Here is a 15,129-nt window from a genome sequence, read left to right on the forward strand (position 1 = left end):
TGCTGGGGTCCAAGCTTTGATGTGGACGTCCTGTAGCTTCCAGGCCAAATGGACTCTCCTCTCTATACATTATATGGACAAACGTACTTGGAGACCTGGCCATTACACCTACAGAAACTTTTATGACATCCCATTCTAAATCCATTGGCATTAATATGGAGTTGGTCCCCCCCTTTGCAGCTATAACTGCTGCCACTCTTCTGGGAAGCCTTTCCACAGGATTGTGGAGTGTGTCTGTGGGAATTTTTGCCCATTCATCCAGAAGAGCATTTGTGAGGTCAGGCACTGATGGTGGACGTGAAGGCCTGGCTCGCAACCTCTGTTCTAGTTCATCTCAAAGGTATCAGATGGGTTTGAGGTCAGGGCTCTGCACAGGCCACTCAAGTTCTTCTACGCCAAACTCATCTTATCATGCTTGTATTCAGTGGACTCTTCAGAAGGACACATTCTTTCACAGATGTTTGTAAACCTGACTGCCTGGCTAGATGCTTGGTTTCATACACCTGCGACAATGGGTCTGAATGTAATGCCTGAATTCAACGATTAAGAGGTGTGTCCCAATACTTTTGTCCATATGGTGTGCATGTATGCCATCAAACCCGATCTTCTGTAGGTAAAAGGAACAAACATTAGCTGTCCTGAGCTCAGCTCTTAGGAACCTGGAAGCAAATTGTTTGCAGTCTTTGGCGTGACGCTAATATTGGGACAAGCTGATGGGTTACCAGTGGCTCCCATAGGTGCTTGATTTATTTTAGGTAAGTAATTCATTTTCCTTTATGTGCACACAGTGGTTGTTCAAGAGTAATGAATAGCTTAAGACATCATAATGCATTTACAGGAAAATTTATATTTGTTTTTCTATTCTTCCAGTTCCTGGTTTTTTCCATTGAAAAACTAGGAAACAAGGTGAACATACAGTATGTACCACCATGCGGCAAATCTCGCGACAACGACGAAACCCCAATTATCGTATTTTTTCTTACTTCATCCTCAGTAGAAGCGGAAACAGGCGGCTTCCTCTGACCTTTTATTATGTCTTATTTATTGTGATGCCAATTAACGCACAGCTGGATCTGAGCAATGCGTGGTCTAAGGGATGCTTGGCTGAACACATGGAGCAGACCCCCCAGGGCACCCCACCCCTACCCCTGCCCCCCACTACCCCCTCTGACAAACCGACAGCGGGCTCTCTGCACTGAAACGCAGCACCAAAGAATCACTTATAAACCAGATGCAGCTCAATTTCAGATACGCTACGCAGATGGAGCCGCGGTATTAATGTAGCTGTTACAATAGCACAGCGCTGGATGCGTTTGACATCACGCTGCATGGTAGCTCCCCATGACCTGCTACGCTTATCGTCTCTGTATACATAAACCCACCCCCTTATTTATCATTTTGCAATGTGCTGAACTTTAGACCGAAGCCTTTCCGGACAATGAATTTACTGCGTGTATTACCTTTTCACGCCATAGTCTTAGACCAGCGTCATTATAATATTCAAGCCATTCAGATTTTCCGTTTCCCTCTTAGAAGCTGATTTGCGTGAGCGAAGGACTTTCTGCAGTGGCCGTACCCTGATCGTTTTCTTTACTTTTACAGCACATGCCCTTAGTAGGTCAACCGAAGCATGCGGTCCATTATTCTTTATGTGTGTGTGTTACAGTATATTCATAAGGGCTAGAGATCTGTAATCCAACAGAAAAAGGGAAAAGAATTGTAGGCTTATTTTGGGGGGGGGGGGTGCTTTAAATTACTGGAGCATGCTATTGATTAAATAGCATTCCAAAAAAAAACAGTTTCTCAAATATAATCTATATTGTATGAATTTAGGATGATCCATCCATCCACCTACGCATCCATCCATCCATCCATGAGAATCAATGGCCTGGAGCCTGTCCCAGGAAGAGGGGGGTAGGCCCTGGGCAGGACAGCAGTACGTTGCAGGGAACACGCGACACACATATAGACACACACAGAGTAAGCCAATCCTAAGGATGAGAGGTCAATGGATTATCCAATGAGCCACTCAGGCTCAAATGTAGTGACTCACAGTCACATAACAACAGTTTAATTCATCCCCTGCTACATATAAATATGCATATAAATTTGTTGCCAATCACAGCTTGTGTTTGGAAGCAGTAGGACCGTAAGCACTTTATTTTGCTGGTATGTCAAATTCCCCTGTCATGGGCACAGAGTGTCACAGAGCAAAACGTTTAAAGATCAGACCGATCGAAGCCGTAATCCCCGTACCATCTTATCAGGCAAAAGTAAACAGCAGGCCGGCAGGATGACCTTCAGTGCGGAGCGGGAGGGTAGGAGTAACACAGGCAGGTCCACCGAATCTGGTGCTGCTGACTGACCTACCTGCACTGCAGATCGTGCAGCCAAATGACATAAACATGTGGGGCCTTGCCGAATTCCTACCTATCATTTTGCTCGGTGATGGTTGGTGGTTCCAGCTTGAATGCCCCCCCCCCTGCCCCTGGTATCATTGACCTGACATGCAAATAAGTGATAAAACACCAATTGTGTAATTGTCACAACTTTTTTTTTGTGTGTGACTGTCCCATGCACCCCCCCCCCCCCAGCAAGCCCCCCCCCAATACTGAAAGCCGGTCAATACAACCACCTCAACCCCCCCAGTGCTCAACCTAAAGTTATACCCTTCTTCTCACACATACTCACTCCCATTGAACCTGTATTACATGTTGTGTAAACTCGGAGTAAATAATGGGGACAACAAGGTTCTGGAAGATACTATATTCTCCTCTCTAAACGGGTGACACTAAATCCTATTTTTGCTTAATTACAAACTTACCAACAAGCTTAAGAAAGGAGAATATAGATTTATGACTGGAAAAACTACTTTATTATCTGCAGTACGCATATTGTCACAATCTCTATCTGTCCCGTACGAAATGACGCAAAAACCAATATGTACACAAGCGCTGAATAATCACCGTTCATCATGTCAAACATCGCCATGTGGCCCTTAAGAAATTCTGCCCTGACCCTTTTTATCACTATTTTACCCAGGAATGAGCCTCCCTGCACAGCCCGAGACAAACACATCCAAATCACTGGCCTTCACGTGGCTCAGAACAGTCTAGACTCCTCCTTATAAAACCTGTTCTTCCAGTTTGCAGACTGATCCAGATTCCTATTGGCAGCTCCGGCTTTCTTACTGGTTCTGCATAATTAGCGCTGCCTTTCTTACTTGCTCTGCATAATTTAAGCGAAGGGAAATAAAAGACCTATTTCACAGTATCATATGTCTTGAAAAAATTATTCTGCGCAACAATGTATTTTTTACTGTGTGAAACCTATCGACTGACTTTGTGGCGCGATCCGATTCCTGCGCTTAATAGATAAAATCGGCTTGGTTTCCATGGCAGCCATACGGCAACAAAGCAGAGGGCTGTACGATGACGTTGTTCAGCTTTAAGATGAGTGACATTACTCATGAGTCGAAAAATAAGACTCTTGTTATTATTTTCAAATATCAGTTTTACAAAACAAATAGTTAAACGAGTTTTCTTTATTCAAGCAACAAGTTATGCAAACAATCTGCAATATCAGGCAAATACTGACCTCTTGTGGTTTAAATAGTCAATTGCAAATTCTAAGTTTGACGCTTACCTGGTGAATTGTGAGCGACAAACATGCTCTCCTGTGTTGTGAACTTGTGATATAATTAATGTTTTTAAATAAAATATTAAAACCTTACTGCACTATTTCTAACCCTTTAAATGAAAATGTTGCTTGCACTGAATTTCATTATATTAGTTATAGTACTTATTATATTTAATAACTTATTTTTATGCACCAAAAAGCATGCCTAAATACTGGGATGACATTTTCCAATATCTACCCAGCTGTTACAGTGACATTAAGATTCCTGTTAAGGTAAATTACCTTTTTGCTTTACCGCTGTGAACTCATGGTTTGTACCTGAATTTAAAAAGCGAGCCACTTTAACTTCAATCACGGGAAACATTCTACTATTATTTCCGCTACTGTTTTCACTTAGATAACAACACCTGGCAGGTGGTCGGGAGGTGAAGAGCATTATGGCTCAAACCAGTGGTGTGTGACCTGTAATATTCTCTAATGTAATATTACAGGTCAGACATGATATGTGATCGGGCCTCGTGATTTTGAAACCGCAGCTGTACCAGGCGTCGTGTGTTTACTGTTTTTGTGGCTTTATTGCATCAGCAGGACTGAAGCCTTTCAAGGAGACCGCTTGCTGTCTCTGACCTGCAGGGGCAAATCTGTTGCCGCTAGCGCGGGTGGAGACAGAGGCACCTCCCGTACCGCAGACACAATACCAGCTCCCCGATTGCATCACGCGGCGGGGCCTGGATAATTGCCCCACGCGAGACCGCGCACTTGCCCCGGACTCCCCCATCTGCGGCGCACCTGACTAGCCCCGCTGCATGCAATCACCAGTAATCCTTTCACTACCACGCTGCGTTGCCTGGAGACCAGGGCTGCTGGGGCCGGGCCCTCCTGCTAGGACAGAAAGTAACGTAGCACCTCTCTGCCTGATAGTCACTCTCAACGCACCGTGTCAACGCACTCCAGGAAGCGGGAGGGATTACGTGAATGACAAATCAAGTCATCTTTATCTCGCCACAATGTCGCATCTACAATTTTCTCCGAAAGCCTATATTCCTTTCCTGATAATACTCACATAAGCAGGAAATGCAAGGCTTGTTTTGGTGAGCCTGGGTAATGGCAACCAATAGCAACCTTTTGTGTTTCAATACAAGTCATCCATCCATCATTCAGTTCATCATCAGTTCGCTCTCGAAACAGCAGGTGCACAGGGACACAGCGTGGAATCTCCCACCCCCGACATAACACCTCACCCATGCGATGGCAACTCCATTCAACGCTTGCCAGGATTTGCGCAATGCTGCTTACACATCATCAGGCGTCTCCAGGGAAGGGGAGGCGGGGGGGGGGGGTCGGATGCTAATTGATTTCTCCTCCGAAGAGAACATTTCATCATGCCTTGTTTTTTAACCCTTGCCCATGCATGACGTCACACGGATGGAGGGACCATCACGGGCGTGAGCAGATGCTCTTTGGAAACCTTTCATGGGGGGGGGGTGTGGACGGCTAACAAAGTGACCGCTGAAGTGAACCAGTCACCCATGAAGGAGGACTTTTTTCTTGCGGCACCAGACAGTGAACAAGTCACCTCTAACACAGTCCTCATCAAAAACAGTTCCACCAAACTGGACCGAACATAAAATCAAATCAGTCAATCTCAAGTGAAGCCCTCAGGTGTTCAATCACTCATACTCCATGAAGTATTCCATCTCAGAAGACAAAGTGCCAACATGTGTTGACCAACGATCCGTAGGGACAATAATAAGGAATGACTCAGAACCAAGCAGCGGAACAGGACTGGACTTTGGGTCTTTCTCACTGCTCAATAAGGAACACAATCGCTAGACATGTACTTTGACCATGAAACATCACTCCCTCCCCACGACCCCAAGGAGGATAAACAGCCCCAGACTCATCACCATGCAATCCAGTGACTTAAGGCCAGACATGTGCTTCCTCAGGTAAAATGAATCCTGGGGGAAACTGACTGGCTGTAACAGGTGTCATATTTCATCAGTATTTGCACTGTGTTTTCCTATGGGTACAAATCAACCAATAATTTTCAGCACCAAAAAAAAAATCATACGCTTCAGTTAATGGATTATCTTGAGAATACAGAAATGAAAAGAGCAACAGCTTTTATTAACAATAGAAAAGTGGTTGTTCCTCAAATCAGTGTCAAAGCTCTCCAAACTATAATCCATAAACCATGTCTTTATACTGAAACAAAGAATTGCAAAAATATTTGTGTTTAAAAGATTGCAAAATAAAGGCATATTAATATGCTGACATAGACACTGGTGGATCTGTAAGGCATATAAAAGTCAACCATATTTACATATCAACAGATAAATTTAAAAAAATCAGTGCATGAGCCCCGTACTGACAACAACAGAACAGTAAATAAATAACAAAGAATCTCTTGAGCGTTTAAATAAGACTCAACCCAGCTGATTCAGCTGACCAAGACAAAGAGACGAAAGTGAATATCTGCAGTGTCTAAATGCTTGTAAAGAAATTTAAAAATTCTACTTTAGAGTTTGTGATGGGGGGGCGGGGTAGGTGCTGTCAGGTGTCCTGTATACGAGCCAGAATCTTTTCCCTGTGTGAAGCACTCAGGCAGTAACCAATGGCCTGCTCCGCCTCCGCAATCCGCCGCTGGAAACGATCCCGGTCGCGGGCCATTTCTTCCCACTGTCCCTTCCTGGACGCCTGGAGGGCAGAGGACCAGGCCCGCATGACGTGGACATGGATGACGGGTGAGAACCTCACCTGCAACAGGGGGTGGACAGACCAATGTCAATACATACTTACTCACAAGAAAATAAATCTGATCTCATCTCTCTGTAAAGCTGCCAACCATTCTGGTTCCACGTGCTTATACTATGATAAATCTCCCAGGGCATATTGAGAAACTACAATGCCGAAGATAACCACTATATGACAAGGGAACATTACGATACTGTCATTGGCATGTGATTTCGCCCTGAATCACAGGTCACATGTCACTAAGTCACTGTCCAGTAATATTTAGCTGTTACACATCACAGCCGTACAGCACTGCAGTTATTTTGGGGGAAAACATGAAACACAGACAGAAATAAACTAAAACTATTTTCAGGGCAGGGTCTTTGCTAGTACACTTACAGGATACACTGATTTGGAAGGTAGTTAATTCTGCGTAAATTTACTTTGGGTATAAATATGCATAAAATATAGCAAGCATATTAACCTTTTTTATCTGTGGTTTGTCCTTTTTCTGAGGCTCTGCTGAAAACCCGCTAGTCAGCCTTCTCTTCGTCCAGGGGACAGTCTTTGGACTGTCCCAGGACCTCTGGGAGCAGCAGTGCTTAAAGTGTCTATTTGGCAAACGTGGCTTTGTCATGCAGGCCTTCTGTAAACCTTCTGGTTGGGTGGTCGTGTCTGTGAGCTGGGGGCCAAGGCGTGCCATGCCATGTGCTGGCGGGGAGCTCCGGAGACAAGCCCGGAAGTGAAGAGGGTGGTAAGGATCGTCACCCGGGGAGAATGAGTTCCACAGCTCATCCTCTTCTGAGAAATGGGCTTCATCACTTTCACTACCTCCCATGTGGTCATCCTGTCCCAATCCATCTAACTCATCATCATCATCATCATCATCATGAGCTGCAACACTGGGTGTCTCCTCCCCATGACTGACACCGCCTGAACAAGCTCTCTGGGAGCTGGAGGTGCAGGCCGTGAAGTGCAGGGGGTTGTAAGGGTCTTCAGGATGGGTGAATGAATCCCAGATCTTCTGGCTGTCCTCGTCCTCCTCGGCTGCTGACTCGCAGGAACTGTCCCAACCGCTCTCGCTGTCTGAACAGACGTGGCCGGTGTCCTGATATGTCTTTTGTAGAGTTTCCTCTTTTTGGGTAGAATTGGGGTTCTTCCCATTTCTACGTTCTGCTGTCTCATGTGTGTATTCCTTCTTGGAGAAGGTAGACATACAAGCAGAGAAACTTAAGGGATTGTAAGGATCGTTACATTTTGTAAAAGACTCCCACATTGCCTCGTTCTGCTGAAGGTTGGACTCATCGTCATCCTCATCATCATAATCGTCATCCCATGAAGTTTCCTCCAGGTCTTTAGTGCACTCGGACTCAGGTGCTGCGTCAAATACCTCCACAGGTGTGTTGTAGTTACAGCACATGTCAGCTGTGCCATTTAAGTCTTCAGCCACATGTATGTCCCAGTCAGCATTGTTATTTGGATGCCAGCTAGGGTGATGCCCCAAGCACATATCTTCATCAGACTCGGAGAAGCATTCAGTAGCACGCAAGACAAAATCGTCCACCAAACTGCAGCACAGGTCCTCTGGCCGCAGGCCAGAGAGCAGCGCGGCGTGTGAGCCTCCCGCATACGTGTCCACGCCACACTTGGACAGCATGTTTGTCCCATCAAACAAAGAAGAGAGGATGAAGGATTCAGCCGGCCCGTCAGACGTGCTCATGTGCTGGACGTGACGGCCCGTCTCATCCGTGATCCTCAAGTGTACCTCCAGTCTGAACATCTGGAAGACTGCGAAAGAGCATTCAAACATTAACAAAACGGCTACGATTGGCAGCACAAAATTGTTAATTTATCCACATTTTGGAATTAACAAAAGCAGGTGCTGGAAAACTGTCAAGTGCACGATTAATCGCCTAATCGTACTTTTCCCATCATGTTTCACATATTTTACTGTCGGTACTCGCTGAATGGAATACGCATAATTTAAATTATGCTTTTTTTCTATCAAATGAGAGTATATTTTAGCCTGCCTGTTGCGCCAATATGCAAACATATCGTATGTAAGCGGCCAAAAATAACTTAAGAGTGAATCCGAAAGTGACAACCCCCCCCCCCCCGCTCGGTCGTAGCATTTCCATTCCAGGAAATTCTTCAGTTAGTAACAGCAGAGATCAGAATCTTAAAGCACCACAGCAAAAGAGAAAGTATCTCCTCACCTGCTAGGAAGCTGTAGTAAATAACATGAACGAGAAAGCGCAAATGATCCCAAACGACACAAAGTATCTGCTTCGTCCAGGGCAGGATCAACATCGCCGCGTCCCCCGATCGCTGCACGGCGGCCCCGTCCGCTCTCTCCTTCCCAGGACCCACAATAGTTTCCATTTTCAGCGACACAGAGCACCAATAAATTCACCAGCAATTCTGGTTATTAACGTTTTGAGAAAGTGCGTTGTTTTTCTTCCAGATTACTTGTGTGAGGTCGTACACTGCCTTCATGATTCAGATCCAGTCGAATAAATGTTATTGTTCGCCGGTAAAAATTTCGAGACAAAGTAACGGTTTTCACTTTCTTTTCGTCTACAAAGGCAGCCGCGGTCGTTCCTCCCCTGGAAATGACTAACGTGAGCACCCGGGCGTACCACCCCTTTTATCTCTGTGTTTGGTTCAACTGGTAACGCAGGCGCGGTTAGAGAATCGCGCTGTCACTCTTGTGCCACCGCCTCCCTCCCCCATTAAGCAACACCCCTTCCCTTTATCCGTGTCGTGTCCGATTACCCGTAAACTGCGCTGGAAACTACAAGAAGCGTCGGAGGAAAGTTCGACGCCCCGGGACTCCCGAGCGATATCTGGTCCGGAGCTTCTGATAAGACTGACGAGTGTAACTGCAGACCTAATGTTAAACACCGATCTTTAAGACAGTCAGACGTGATGAAATTGCAATAAATGCAATTCGTAAAAATGTGGCATTCGCAAAACCTGAGGAACAGAACGATTTAAGTGTAAAATTGAACTGTTCTGCCCACTGCAACAAAACAAAAAAAAAAATCGCAGTACAATTACAGTTTTAAATATAGCACATAGGACAGTGACAGAAACACGGCTCTTGCACCGCCCAACAGTAAACAGGTTCACGCCTGATCACCAGTGGTACTCAGCAAGCGAGCAAACAGAGTGCTGGATAATGTTTACATTCTTTAGGAAATTATGGGTAATGAACATGATTCTTTGTACTGGGAAATTTAATGAAAAAAAAAATGTAATCCACAACAGAAGACACTACGCAGTTTTGAGCCAAAATTCACTTTATTTCTTGAAATTCTTGAATTTTATGCCACCAAAGCAGAAGCCGTAGAGGATTCACTGTGATTCAGAGAGAGGGAGGGAAAAAAGAAAAAAAAAGTTAGAGCACCCAGCAACCAGACTCCTAGCCAAGCTTTACGTGGAGAAAAGTATTAAGCATGTTGGTTGAGCAGTCAAAATATAGTTACATAAGACCAGTTAGGGCCAGACCTGTTACCCTTTCTAGAATCTCTCTAGCGGAACATAACTAGGATTTCGATCTTTAAATATCCACGACGGCGGGTTGCTGAGGCACATTGTTACTATTGTGGGATGTTTCCCCATCTATGGAGAATCAACACAGCCTGGTCTAAGAGGTCTGCAACAATTCCTGGGAAGGAGTATAGAATTTGAGGAGCAATTGCTGCTAATATCTGTCTAATTCAAATAAGGAACGATTTGCAGAGATTAATCACACAGAAGGAAAGCATTTGCAATTAATCTTACATTTCCTATAGCATTCCTGCTTCAAGTATTAACTGATCTCAAATCCATGCCCTGCTGTCAGTCTGTAGCTGAGGGGTCTTTGACTGGTTCATTTGACGTTACTGATTAGCAAACACTACCCAAGTCACAACCAGGCTTCTCTTAACCAAATAAGACATTACTGTCACAGGAAATTGTAACAATATTCATTTTGCCTACATTCAAAAGGATGACTTTCTGGAACCTGCACTACAAACCAACCAAACCACCTGTTTTCCAAGGTTCCAAGATTAACCTTCGTAGCACAGGAAAGGCAAATTAACTTGTGTGCATTGTCCGTTTATGTAGTACTTTTCATTCCCAGTTTATAAACGTAAGACCTGTCCCGCACATTTCCAGTTTCCTCCCTGAAATTCTTATGTTGCTATAAGATGGATAGTTCAGCACAGGCTGAAGAATTCATCTCCCCCATGTTCCTGTAACAGGTCTCGCTTCAGTTTGACCTTCATGAGAATCCTTAAAGGTGGACATTCGAAGAAATGTGGAGCGAGCCAAACTACGGCGGTCTTCAAGATAAACCTGCCTGGCACACTGCCGACACCTGGGTCACCCACAGGAGAGCCATTTTGTATGAAGGAGACTGGCAAGGTTGGCACAGTGTTGCCACTCTGCTAATTTGCCTTCAGACTTGCTCTAGCACATCAGACATACCCTAGTTCTTATAGAAGAGAGAACCAGGAAGTGAAATGTGCAGGGAGAAATGGCGGCTTTTCACAGCCATAGCCCTAATAATTACATCTGTCAGCTCGTCCAAAAGATTTGGTTCATTCATACGATATTAAAGTGTGGGACCTCAAGGTTCCTTGACATCCGACGCTCAGTGAAAAATCACCAAATGTCCAATTCATAAACTCAATACATACTACTTCCAGTTGGGCGCAAGGACCCTCTTAGTCTTGTAATATCGGGCCAGCCGGTGGATCCTGCTCTCGACGAGAATCAGCCGGAATTTGGCGTCCTTATCCTGCAAAACAGTTCCAGTGCGCTTTCAGGGTTTGTTACCTGGTGCAAGAGAGGTGTGAACACATGCCCTGAACTGCAGCCTTCCCTCCCATTAAAAAAAAAAAATGTTCTCAGCCTGACGTTCAGCTAGAGCATTTTCACACCACATTAGCAGGATGAAATCAACCATTAAAATTAGCAGGAGCGCCACAGAATGAAGACAATTATACGGGCTACATTCCAAAAAAATAAGGTACAAAGGCGTGAGATGTTTCAGCATAAGGATGTGAGGGAAGCCTTCTCAGAAAAAGGCTTAGAAACTGTATAATATACGGAAGCTCCCCGGAGGCCCGTTTTATACTTCGACTTTGATGAGTAAATGTTTTTCACTTTCAGTACATCATCCAATAAATTACATGAGATATTCAACACTTCTTTCGCAAATTAGGCTTTGTGTTAAGGATTTTCCCCAAATGTAGGCTAATGTAAGTGTTTTAAGCATGTTTAAGGTAGGCTAGGCCAGGCTATGACGTTTGATAGGTTAGGTGAACTGTATTAAAATGCATTTACTCATTACGATATTTTCGCCTTACGATTCATTTTTTGGAACGTAACCAATATGTAAACTGGGGAATGGCTATAAATAAATGCTGAAATAACTACTGGTTCTTCGATGGCCTGACGTGGTGTGACACATTAACAAACGAACTGTTTACACTCAGTTTAACCTGTGTGCTTCCAATGAATGTCGGTAATCTGGAATATCACACCCTACACCTGTTGGCCTCTTTTCTGGAGCCTGCACTGAACTGGCACTACCTCTTCGACTAAGAAATCACAATATAAATCTTAAGTGCAGAAACGTAGCAGCTGATATCTTAAGTAGTGAAGTATTTCTGTACCAAGGGAGGACATCTGTCGACACTAGGGTTTGACTGTACAACATGCAAACATTTACCAATCCAATCAGATTGCGTTTAGATTCTGAGAACCCAAACCTAACTTAATGCACAAAGTCCAACCTGGATAGAACATTATAAAAACAAATAAAAATTGGGAAATAAAGTTCTGTAATAAGCTAAAAAGTGCAAGTTCACTAAATCAATAACGGCCAAAAGAATAGCTATCAATACTTTTATTAATTTTATCAACAGCTGACAAGTCATCTAAACTTAAAATCTCAAAATCTATGTGAATTTGTCCACTATACGGCCTGCAAGCAACTTTCTATCCACCTTAACAGGAGCAAAAATGCCAGCACATTCTCTAATGGTGGAAAAAGAATTGACACAGACCAAGACACATTTTGAACCTTGAAGTAGTATTGCTACAATTCAGTATTGATGTCAATATTTTAAAATGACAGATTTTTTTTAATGAAATTACTTTTTTGATTTCAGAAACACTTCATTACAACAGATGGTTTCCTACAATAATCACTATAATTCTAAGAGTAATTCAAATGATCACAAAACAAAAATGTGTTTTGTACACTGTACAGTCGGTGACACACCACAGAGACACTGTGCACGAGCATCTGAAGAGTAAACACACAGTTACTATTCTGCATGACAGACCACCAGAGCAGGCAAAACTGCCGTAGGTGTCGTCTACTCGTGTTTAAATTACCGTGTAGAGCTTTTGAATCATATCTTTATAGCTGCTAAATTCACTCATTGTTAAAGACAAAGTTGTCTGCCTGCTCACTTAGAATCTGAATAAGTGTTTGAGAAAATATTTATGCTAAAATCTGGGTTTATTCTACGTGGATTGATGATGCCAGTGTGTCTGAGCGTTGGGCTTGTTGGGACCAGTGTTATCATAAACTACAGCTGAAAAGAAATCGGAAATGAACAACAAAAATAATTTGCTATGTGAAATAAAGATGAAAACTATTTACCAAAAAAAAAAAAACTTCAGACTTCAATCTGCATAAGCAAACTGTGCTTACTGACAGATGTCCACGTCGTTGTTGGGGCGGGGGAGCATAACTTGGCCAATATTAAGATTTACCTTCCTGTTCCTTTCCAGGTGCTTCCTCACAGCCACGGCCTTCTTGATCAGGTGGTAGAGGTCCTCCGGCAGGTCAGGGGCCAGACCCTTGGACTTGAGGATCCTCAGGATCTTGTTGCCCGTAACAAAGCGCACCTGGGCGACTCCATGGGAGTCTCTCAGGATCACACCTGGAGAAACGCAACGCCGCACAGCATTAGGGGGGGCTGCAAAGTGACAGAAAATTCTAGGAAACTTTCCAAAGAAAGTTAAGCTGGGGAATTCTGGAAATACTGAACTCCGTGGAACTCCGTGCCAGCTGTCAGATACAGGAAAGAAAGTAAAACGCATGAATAATACAACATGGAATGACTTATAAGCAGCGCATTTTGATGCAGATGCTTAGTTTAGGGTGTTTTACACACACTTAACTCATAAGCACCTGGTTACACAATGATATCATTATTTCTGCTGTCAAGATTTTTTTTTTTAACTACATTTATGTTCCCTCTTGTAGACTAACCGCCAATTTTGCAAATTTCCAGTTTATTCCCATTAATTCCCATACATTCCTGTTAATTCCCATGTAAGTGTCCAACTTTGAAAATTCCCAGAATTTTGCGACCCAAATCATTAGGGGCCTAGATTAAGTGCAAACTACCGGAAAACAAAATCATTAAGTGGAACTGAACAGCAAAAAGTTCTGCAGTTCATGTTTACTCACACTTGGACTAAAACCAAGTCTGAAGCATCAACTTGCTATCCAAAGAAATGGCAGCTGTCAGTAATGTCCTAGATGAAGGCGTTTCATTTTTTATGGATTTTTCCGCAAGGTAATGACGATCCATACCGATCTGGGAGGGAGTCAGACCCTTCTTGGCCAGTTTGAAGATCTGCTCCTTGACATCATCTGATGTGAGTTTCAGCCACTAAAAAGGTTAAAAAAAGACACTTTAGCCTAAACATAATGGGATATTTATTTAGGAAGTAAACCAAGAATGTTTATATACTAGAACTCACCGTGGGCACACTTCGCCTGAATGGAAGTGCCGACTGGGACAAGCCCTTTCTGTAATACAAATGACATCATACTGATCAGAGATCCACGTTGCAAACCATAACACAGACTAAACGGGGTGTCTTGACTGATGCTAGGCTGGCAGTGTCCCATTCTGAACGAACCGTCTGTCAAACCAGCAAATTCATTACAGGTCACTAGTGCGCTATTCATTCAAAACCCAAGACGACCGACCGGGCAGGTATCTGAAGCTATGAATTTAATCAAGTAACTTAAGTTCGGAAGCAATTAAAGCCACAAAACCATAATTTGCAATGGTTTCGCAATGAAGTAAGAAGAGACTGGGAGTAATAGCATTAATCAACGTTACATGCGGCCATGATGCGCTCAGCTAGAAACAGACTAAGCTGTGAAGGTACAAAGGCGAAAACAGTACCCATCGAACAGGGCAATCAGTATACGTTCCGTCTGGAAATTTCTCTATGACAGTTTCGTAAAACTACACGGGAGGACGCATTTATTGAGGAAAAACACACCGGCTTACCCGGGAGCGTGCATGCGACCCATGATGGCGCTTTAACGGAAGAGACCGGCTAGTCCCGCAGAAGCAGGGATGACGGCCTGTTCCGGAAGTGACGCATTTGTGCGCAGTCTCCTAATCGTCGCTTTTCGCTCCACCTCCGAAGCATGGCCGCCTAGTCGCTGACGAAGGAGGAGTCCCTTGATTGATAAGGCCCGTAGAGGTGGTGCGCAGGATTCGCTAGTATTTCGCTCTGCTTCAGTTTTTACTGTTTTAGTAACACTATTATTAGAGTGGGACCCAAGTGTACTAGGTGTAACGTAGTTTTTAAATAGCATCCATACTTTAAAAAAAGTCCTCGATGTTCTGGTCCGAACCGCTTTTTACGCGTCCTAGTATATAGTTTTTAAAACACATTTACTCCTAATACATGCAAATTTAATGCATGTCATGTGGA

General features: G+C 43.8%; 2 protein-coding genes and 1 non-coding gene across 3 annotated transcripts; all 3 read right to left on the bottom strand.

The window, feature by feature from the left end:
• Positions 1–5,742: 5,742 nt before the first annotated feature.
• ppp1r15b (protein phosphatase 1, regulatory subunit 15B) lies at positions 5,743–9,535 on the bottom strand. The gene is made up of 3 exons (XM_048971996.1): positions 8,592–9,535; positions 6,860–8,163; positions 5,743–6,399 (listed from the first exon to the last, which is right to left on the bottom strand). The coding sequence occupies exons 1-3, from the start codon at positions 8,755–8,757 to the stop codon at positions 6,196–6,198; spliced, it is 1,674 nt and encodes a 557-aa protein (XP_048827953.1). The 5' UTR covers positions 8,758–9,535; the 3' UTR covers positions 5,743–6,195.
• A 124-nt stretch (positions 9,536–9,659) lies between these two features.
• Positions 9,660–14,838, bottom strand: LOC125705790 (40S ribosomal protein S13). The gene is made up of 6 exons (XM_048972046.1): positions 14,697–14,838; positions 14,155–14,203; positions 13,985–14,063; positions 13,156–13,325; positions 11,064–11,164; positions 9,660–9,735 (listed from the first exon to the last, which is right to left on the bottom strand). Exons 1-6 carry the CDS (start codon positions 14,717–14,719, stop codon positions 9,702–9,704), a joined length of 456 nt encoding a protein of 151 aa, XP_048828003.1. The 5' UTR covers positions 14,720–14,838; the 3' UTR covers positions 9,660–9,701.
• Positions 10,765–10,894, bottom strand: LOC125706927 (small nucleolar RNA SNORA19). Its single transcript, XR_007382105.1, has one exon. It is a non-coding gene; the product is annotated as a small nucleolar RNA SNORA19 (small nucleolar RNA).
• Positions 14,839–15,129: the final 291 nt, after the last annotated feature.

The sequence above is a fragment of the Brienomyrus brachyistius genome, chromosome 13 (genome assembly GCF_023856365.1).
Source record: "Brienomyrus brachyistius isolate T26 chromosome 13, BBRACH_0.4, whole genome shotgun sequence".
In the NCBI taxonomy this organism is placed as follows: Eukaryota; Metazoa; Chordata; class Actinopteri; order Osteoglossiformes; family Mormyridae; genus Brienomyrus; species Brienomyrus brachyistius.